Source organism: Lampetra fluviatilis, unplaced genomic scaffold (genome assembly GCF_964198595.1).
Source record: "Lampetra fluviatilis unplaced genomic scaffold, kcLamFluv1.1 SCAFFOLD_1324, whole genome shotgun sequence".
NCBI lineage: Eukaryota > Metazoa > Chordata > Hyperoartia > Petromyzontiformes > Petromyzontidae > Lampetra > Lampetra fluviatilis.
Genome location: NW_027620660.1, coordinates 1 through 10,000, shown reverse-complemented (window position 1 = coordinate 10,000; position 10,000 = coordinate 1). Strand labels below are relative to the sequence as shown.

The 10,000-nt window shown below is 58.5% G+C and overlaps 1 protein-coding gene across 1 annotated transcript in view; it reads left to right on the top strand.

Annotated features, from left to right (window-relative positions):
- LOC144954208 (uncharacterized) overlaps positions 1–8,779 on the top strand; it is a gene marked incomplete at its 3' end in the record, with an annotated part of 18,125 nt that extends 9,346 nt beyond the window's left edge. Inside the window, exons 5-7 of the mRNA XM_078884762.1 lie at positions 129–214; positions 2,256–2,670; positions 8,678–8,779. Of these exons, the coding sequence (XP_078740888.1) occupies positions 129–214; positions 2,256–2,670; positions 8,678–8,779 (603 nt within the window). The remainder of the gene's footprint in view (positions 1–128; positions 215–2,255; positions 2,671–8,677) is intronic.
- Positions 8,780–10,000: the final 1,221 nt, after the last annotated feature.

Below are 10,000 nucleotides of genomic sequence, written 5' to 3'. Positions count from 1 at the left end.
ATGTTGTTGATGTTGATGATGTTGATGTTGTTGTTGATGTTGTTGATGTTGATGATGTTGATGTTGTTGTTGATGTTGTTGTTGATGTTGATGTTGATGTTGATGTTGTTGATGTTGTTGTTGTGTAGGAGTCTGGAGATCTGAGCTCATCCAGCGAGGAGGAGGAGGAGGAGGTGGAGGAGGGTTGGAGGAGCAGCGATGGAGCGTCCACCTCGTAAGCCCTGCGGCTGCTGGTGGTGGACTATGTGTGGTGGTGGTGGTGGTGGTGGTGGACAACTCTGTGGTGGTGATGGTGGTGGTGTCTGTGTGGTGGTAGTGGTGGTGGTGGTCTATGTGGTGGTAGTGGTGGTGGTGGTCTATGTGTGGTGGTGGTGGTGTCTGTGTGGTGGTGGTGGTGGACTATGTGGTGGTGGACTATGTGGTGGTGGTGTCTGTGTGGTGGTGGTGGACTATGTGGTGGTGGACTATGTGTGGTGGTGGACTGTGTGGTGGTGGTGGACTATGTGGTGGTGGTGTCTGTGTGGTGGTGGTGGTGGTGGACTATGTGGTGGTGGTGGTGGGCTATGTGGTGGTGGTGTCTGTGTGGTGGTGGTGGACTATGTGGTGGTGGTGGACTATGTGGTGGTGGTGGACTGTGTGGTGGTGGTGTCTGTGTGGTGGTGGACTATGTGGTGGTGGTGGTGGACTATGTGGTGGTGGACTATGTGGTGGTGGTGGTGGACTATGTGGCGGTGGTGTCTGTGTGGTGGTGGTGGTGGACTATGTGGTGGTGGTGGACTATGTGGTGGTGGTGGACTATGTGGTGGTGGTGGACTATGTGGTGGTGGTGTCTGTGTGGTGGTGGTGGTGGACTATGTGGTGGTGGTGTCTGTGTGGTGGTGGTGGACTATGTGGTGGTGGTGGTGGACTGTGTGGTGGTGGTGTCTGTGTGGTGGTGGTGGACTATGTGGTGGTGGTGGTGGACGTGGTGGTGGTGGTGGACTATGTGGTGGTGGTGGACTGTGTGGTGGTGGTGGACTATGTGGTGGTGGTGGTGGACTATGTGGTGGTGGTGGTGGACTATGTGGTGGTGGTGTCTGTGTGGTGGTGGTGGTGGACTATGTGGTGGTGGTGGTGGACTATGTGTGGTGGTCTCTGTGTGGTGGTGGTGGTGGTGGACTATGTGGTGGTGGTGGTGGACTATGTGGTGGTGGTGGACTATGTGGTGGTGGTTGTGTGGTGGTGGTGGTGGACTATGTGGTGGTGGTGGACTGTGTGGTGGTGGTGTCTGTGTGGTGGTGGTGGTGGACTATGTGGTGGTGGTGGTGAACTATGTGGTGGTGGTGGACTATGTGGTGGTGGTGGACTGTGTGGTGGTGGTGGACTATGTGGTGGTGGTGGACTATGTGGTGGTGGTGGTGGACTATGTGGTGGTGGTGTCTGTGTGGTGGTGGTGTCTGTGTGGTGGTGGTGGTGGACTATGTGGTGGTGGACTATGTGGTGGTGGTGTCTGTGTGGTGGTGGTGGTGGACTATGTGGTGGTGGTGGTGGACTATGTGGTGGTGGTGGACTATGTGGTGGTGGTGGTGGACTATGTGGTGGTGGTCTCTGTGTGGTGGTGGTGGTGGTGGACTATGTGGTGGTGGTGGTGGACTATGTGGTGGTGGTGGTGGACTATGTGGTGGTGGTGGTGGACTATGTGGTGGTGGTCTCTGTGTGGTGGTGGTGGTGGTGGTGGACTATGTGGTGGTGGACTATGTGGTGGTGGTGTCTGTGTGGTGGTGGTGGTGGACTATGTGGTGGTGGTGGTGGACTATGTGGTGGTGGTGGACTATGTGGTGGTGGTGGACTATGTGGTGGTGGTCTCTGTGTGGTGGTGGTGGTGGTGGACTATGTGGTGGTGGTGGACTATGTGGTGGTGGTGGTGGACTATGTGGTGGTGGTGGTGGACTATGTGGTGGTGGTCTCTGTGTGGTGGTGGTGGTGGTGGACTATGTGGTGGTGGACTATGTGGTGGTGGTGTCTGTGTGGTGGTGGTGGTGGACTATGTGGTGGTGGTGGTGGACTATGTGGTGGTGGTGGACTATGTGGTGGTGGTGGTGGACTATGTGGTGGTGGTCTCTGTGTGGTGGTGGTGGTGGTGGACTATGTGGTGGTGGTGGACTATGTGGTGGTGGTGGTGGACTATGTGGTGGTGGTGGTGGACTATGTGGTGGTGGTCTCTGTGTGGTGGTGGTGGTGGTGGACTATGTGGTGGTGGTGATTGACTCTAGCAGCTGCTCGTCCACCGAGTTCTCCGATTGGACGCTGAGCCCCGGCCACCACCTGGAGCCCCCGAGGTGGACAACTCCGTGCCGGGGTGGACAACACCACCAGCAGCACCGGGCGACTCACCGGCACGCTGCCGCTCGCCCCGCGCGTCCACCCCTCGACAGTCCACCACGTGGCGCTCCACCCTCTCACGGTCGACCCCACGGCGGCCGGCCGTCTGGTGGTCGACCATTGGATAGTCGACCATCTGGTGGTCGACCCCGCGGTAGTCCACCGCCCAGCGTGAGTCGTCCGGGGGAGGGTGGGCGACTTCACAATGGAGGGGTCGGGAGGACGCGCCGACACAGGAGGAGGAGGGGAGGGAGGGTGGACAATGGTGGAGGTGGTGGTGGCAGCAAACGCAAGGAGAGGAGACCCAGGGTGAGAGAGATGGAGACGCTCACCCACTCAACCACTCACTCGCCCACTCACTCACTCAACCACTCACTCGCCCACTCACTCACTCAACCACTCACTCGCCCACTCACTCACTCAACCACTCACTCAACCACTCACTCACTCAACCACTCACTCGCCCACTCACTCACTCAACCACTCACTCGCCCACTCACTCACTCAACCACTCACTCAACCACTCACTCACTCAACCACTCACTCGCCCACTCACTCACTCAACCACTCACTCGCCCACTCACTCACTCAACCACTCACTCGCCCACTCACTCACTCAACCACTCACTCAACCACTCACTCACTCAACCACTCACTCAACCACTCACTCACTCAACCACTCACTCGCCCACTCACTCACTCAACCACTCACTCAACCACTCACTCACTCAACCACTCACTCGCCCACTCACTCACTCAACCACTCACTCGCCCACTCACTCACTCAACCACTCACTCTCCCACTCACTCACTCAACCACTCACTCAACCACTCACTCACTCAACCACTCACTCACTCAACCACTCACTCACTCAACCACTCACTCACTCACCCACTCACTCACTCACTCACTCAACCACTCACTCACTCACCCACTCACTCACTCAACCACTCACTCAACCACTCACTCACTCAACCACTCACTCACTCACCCACTCACTCACTCACTCACCACTCACTCACTCAACCACACACTCACTCACTCAACCACACATTCACTTACCCACACACTCACCCACTCACTCAACCACACACTCACTCACTCTCTTAACCACTCACTCGCTCACTCAACCACTCACTCAACCACTCACTCACTCAACCACTCACCCACCCACTCACTCACCCACTCACTCACCCACCCACACACTCACCCACTCACTCACCCACTCACTCACCCTGTTTGGTGACTCACCCACTCACACACTCACCCACTCACTCACCCACTCACTCACCCACTCACTCACCCACACACTCACCCACTCACTCAACCACTCACCCACCCACTCACTCACCCACACACTCACCAACTCACTCACTCACCCACACACTCACCCACTCACTCACCCACTCACTCACCCTGTTTGGTGACTCACCCACTCACTCACCCACTCACTCACCCACTCACTCACCCACACACTCACCCACTCACTCAACCACTCACCCACCCACTCACTCACCCACTCACTCACCCACTCACTCACCCACCCACACACTCACCCACTCACTCACCCACTCACTCACCCACTCACTCACCCACCCACACACTCACCCACTCACTCAACCACTCACCCACCCACTCACTCACCCACACACTCACCCACTCACTCACCCACTCACTCACCCACCCACTCACTCACCCACACACTCACCCACTCACTCAACCACTCACCCACCCACTCACTCACCCACACACTCACCCACTCACTCAACCACTCACCCACCCACACTCACCCACACACTCACCCACTCACTCAACCACTCACCCACCCACTCACTCACTCACCCACACACTTACCCACTCACTCACCCACTCACTCACCCACCCACTCACTCACCCACACACTCACCCACTCACTCACCCACTCACTCACCCACCCACTCACTCACCCACACACTCACCCACTCACTCAACCACTCACCCACCCACTCACTCACCCACACACTCACCCACTCACTCAACCACTCACCCACCCACTCACTCACCCACACACTCACCCACTCAACCACTCACCCACCCACTCACTCACTCACCCACACACTCACCCACTCACTCACCCACTCACTCACCCACCCACTCACTCACCCACACACTCACCCACTCACTCAACCACTCACCCACCCACACACTCACCCACACACTCACCCACTCACTCAACCACTCACCCACCCACTCACTCACCCACACACACACTCACCCACTCACTCAACCACTCACCCACCCACTCACTCACCCACACACTCACCCACTCACTCACCCACTCACTCACCCACCCACTCACTCACCCACACACTCACCCACTCACTCAACCACTCACCCACCCACTCACTCACCCACACACTCACCCACTCACTCAACCACTCACCCACCCACTCACTCACCCACACACTCACCCACTCACTCACCCACTCACTCACCCACCCACTCACTCACCCACCCACTCACCCACTCACTCACCCACTCACTCACCCACCCACTCACTCACCCACACACTCACCCACTCACTCACCCACTCACTCACCCACCCAACCCACTCACTCACCCACACACTCACCCACTCACTCACCCACTCACTCACCCTGTTTGGTGACTCACCCACTCACTCACCCACTCACTCACCCACTCACTCACTCACCCACACACTCACCCACCCACTCACTCACTCACCCACACACTTACCCACTCACTCACCCACTCACTCACCCACTCACTCACCCACTCACTCACCCACCCACACACTCACCCACTCACTCACCCACTCACTCACCCACTCACTCACCCACCCACACACTCACCCACTCACTCAACCACTCACCCACCCACTCACTCACCCACACACTCACCCACTCACTCAACCACTCACCCACCCACACACTCACCCACACACTCACCCACTCACTCAACCACTCACCCACCCACTCACTCACCACCCACTCACTCACCCACTCACTCAACCACTCACCCACCCACACACTCACCCACACACTCACCCACTCACTCAACCACTCACCCACCCACTCACTCACTCACCCACACACTCACCCACTCACTCACCCACTCACTCACCCACCCACTCACTCACCCACACACTCACCCACTCACTCACCCACTCACTCACCCACCCACTCACTCACCCACACACTCACCCACTCACTCACCCACTCACTCATCCACACACTCACCCACTCACTCACCCACTCACTCACCCACTCACTCACCCACACACTCACCCACTCACCACTCACCCACCCACCACCACTCACTCACCCACACACTCACCCACTCACCACTCACTCACTCACCCACCCACTCACTCACCCACACACTCACCCACTCAACCACTCACCCACCCACTCACTCACTCACTCACCCACACACTCACCCACTCACCCACTCACTCACCCACTCACTCACCCACCCACTCACTCACCCACACACTCACCCACTCACTCAACCACTCACCCACCCACACACTCACCCACACACTCACCCACTCACTCAACCACTCACCCACCCACTCACTCACCCACACACACACTCACCCACTCACTCAACCACTCACCCACCCACTCACTCACCCACACACTCACCCACTCACTCACCCACTCACTCACCCACCCACTCACTCACCCACACACTCACCCACTCACTCAACCACTCACCCACCCACTCACTCACCCACACACTCACCCACTCACTCAACCACTCACCCACCCACACTCACCCACACACTCACCCACTCACTCAACCACTCACCCACCCACTCACTCACTCACCCACACACTCACCCACTCACTCACCCACTCACTCACCCACCCACTCACTCACCCACACACTCACCCACTCACTCACCCACTCACTCACCCACCCACTCACTCACCCACACACTCACCCACTCACTCAACCACTCACCCACCCACTCACTCACCCACACACTCACCCACTCACTCAACCACTCACCCACCCACTCACTCACCCACACACTCACCCACTCAACCACTCACCCACCCACTCACTCACTCACCCACACACTCACCCACTCACTCACCCACTCACTCACCCACCCACTCAGTCACCCACACACTCACCCACTCACCCACCCACACACTCACCCACACACTCACCCACTCACTCAACCACTCACCCACCCACTCACTCACCCACACACACACTCACCCACTCACTCAACCACTCACCCACCCACTCACTCACCCACACACTCACCCACTCACTCACCCACTCACTCACCCACCCACTCACTCACCCACACACTCACCCACTCACTCAACCACTCACCCACCCACTCACTCACCCACACACTCACCCACTCACTCAACCACTCACCCACCCACTCACTCACTCACCCACACACTCAGCCACTCACTCACCCACTCACTCACCCACCCACTCACTCACCCACCCACTCACCCACTCACTCACCCACTCACTCACCCACCCACTCACTCACCCACACACTCACCCACTCACTCACCCACTCACCCACACACTCACCCACCCACTCACTCACCCACCCACTCACTCACTCACCCACACACTCACCCACCCACCCACTCACCCACCCACTCACCCACTCACCCACACACTCACCCACTCACTCAACCACTCACCCACCCACTCACTCACCCACACACTCACCCACTCACTCAACCACTCACCCACCCACTCACTCACTCACCCACACACTCACCCACTCACTCACCCACTCACTCACTCACCCACACACTCACCCACTCACTCACCCACTCACTCACTCACCCACACACTCACCCACTCACTCACCCACTCACTCACCCACCCACTCACTCACCCACTCACTCACCCACCCACTCACTCACCCACACACTCACCCACACACTCACCCACTCACTCACCCACTCACTCACCCACCCACTCACTCACCCACTCACTCACCCACCCACTCACTCACCCACTCACTCACCCACTCACTCACTCCCACCCACTCACTCACCCACTCACTCACCCACCCACTCACTCACCCACTCACTCACCCACCCACTCACTCACCCACACACTCACCCACTCACTCAACCACTCACCCACCCACTCACTCACTCACCCACACACTCAGCCACTCACTCACCCACTCACTCACCCACCCACTCACTCACCCACCCACTCACCCACTCACTCACCCACTCACTCACCCACCCACTCACTCACCCACACACTCACCCACTCACTCACCCACTCACCCACACACTCACCCACCCACTCACTCACCCACCCACTCACTCACTCACCCACACACTCACCCACCCACCCACTCACCCACCCACTCACCCACTCACCCACACACTCACCCACTCACTCAACCACTCACCCACCCACTCACTCACCCACACACTCACCCACTCACTCAACCACTCACCCACCCACTCACTCACTCACCCCACACACTCACCCACTCACTCACCCACTCACTCACTCACCCACACACTCACCCACTCACTCACCCACTCACTCACTCACCCACACACTCACCCACTCACTCACCCACTCACTCACCCACCCACTCACTCACCCACTCACTCACCCACCCACTCACTCACCCACACACTCACCCACACACTCACCCACTCACTCACCCACTCACTCACTCACCCACCCACTCACTCACCCACTCACTCACCCACCCACTCACTCACCCACTCACTCACCCACTCACTCACCCACCCACTCACTCACCCACTCACTCACCCACCCACTCACTCACCCACACACTCACCCACTCACTCAACCACTCACTCACTCACTGGTGGTGGTGATGGTTGTTGTGGTGGTTGTGGTTGGTGGTGGTGGTGATGGTGGTTGTGGTGGTTGTGGTTGGTGGTGGTGGTGATGGTTGTTGTGGTGGTTGTGGTTGGTGGTGGTGGTGATGGTGGTTGTGGTGGTTGTGGTTGGTGGTGGTGGTGATGGTGGTTGTGGTGGTTGTGGTTGGTGGTGGTGGTGATGGTGGTTGTGGTGGTTGTGGTTGGTGGTGGTGGTGATGGTTGTTGTGGTGGTTGTGGTTGGTGGTGGTGGTGGTGGTGGTGATGGTGGTTGTGGTTGGTGGTGGTGGTGATGGTGGTTGTGGTTGGTGGTGGTGGTGGTGGTGGTGATGGTGGTTGTGGTTAGTGGTGGTGGTGATGGTGCTTGTAATGATAGTGGTGGTTGTGGTTGTAGTGGTGATGATGGTGGTTGTGGTGGTTGTGGTGGTTGTGGTTGTTGTGGCTGCAGGGGGAGTCAGTGGTGGAGGTGGTGGAGGAGTGGCTGCCTCCACCCTGGGTGACGTCCACCATGCCCAGCCGCTCGCCCTTCATCCCACAGATGGGGGACGAGGTGAGTGAGTCATCCATCTCCCTGAATGAGTCGCCCTGTGGGTGGGTGAGTGGTTGAGTGAGTGAGTGAGTGGGTGGGTGAGTGGGTGAGTGAGTGGGTGAGTGGGTGGGTGAGTGGGTGAGTGGGTGGGTGAGTGGGTGAGTGGGTGAGTGGGTGAGTGGGGTGGGTGAGTGAGTGAGTGAGTGGGTGAGTGGGTGAGTGAGTGGGTGGGTGGTTGGGTGAGTGGGTGAGTGAGTGGGTGGGTGAGTGAGTGAGTGGGTGGGTGGGGTGAGTGAGTGAGTGAGTGAGTGGGTGAGTGAGTGGGTGAGTGGGTGGGTGAGTGAGTGGGTGAGTGGGTGGGTGAGTGGGTGAGTGGGTGGGTGAGTGAGTGAGTGAGTGGGTGGGTGAGTGGGTGAGTGGGTGAGTGAGTGAGTGGGGTGGGTGAGTGGGTGAGTGGGTGAGTGAGTGAGTGGGTGAGTGGTTGGGTGAGTGGGTGAGTGGTTGGGTGAGTGGGTGAGTGGGTGGGTGAGTGAGTGAGTGAGTGGGTGGGTGGGTGGGTGGGTGAGTGGGTGGGTGAGTGGGTGAGTGGGTGGTGAGTGAGTGAGTGAGTGGGTGGGTGGGTGAGTGGGTGAGTGAGTGGGTGAGTGGGTGGGTGAGTGAGTGAGTGGGTGGGTGAGTGGGTGAGTGGGTGGGTGAGTGGGTGGGTGAGTGGGTGAGTGAGTGGGTGAGTGGGTGGGTGAGTGAGTGAGTGGGGTGGGTGAGTGGGTGAGTGGGTGAGTGAGTGAGTGGGTGGGTGAGTGGGTGAGTGGGGTGAGTGAGTGAGTGGGTGAGTGAGTGAGTGGGTGAGTGGGTGAGTGAGTGAGTGGGTGAGTGGTTGGGTGAGTTAGTGAGTGGGTGAGTGGGTGAGTGAGTGGGTGGGGTGAGTGGTGAGTGAGTGGGTGAGTGGGTGGGGTGAGTGAGTGAGTGAGTGGGTGAGTGGGTGGGTGAGTGAGTGAGTGAGTGGGTGGGTGGGTGGGTGAGTGGGTGAGTGAGTGGGTGAGTGGGGTGGGTGAGTGGGTGAGTGGGTGGGTGAGTGGGTGGTGAGTGGGTGAGTGGGTGGGTGAGTGAGTGAGTGAGTGGGTGGGTGAGTGGTTGGGTGAGTGAGTGGGTGAGTGGGTGAGTGAGTGAGTGGGTGAGTGGTTGGGTGAGTGAGTGAGTGGGTGAGTGGGTGAGTGGGTGAGTGAGTGAGTGGGTGAGTGGTTG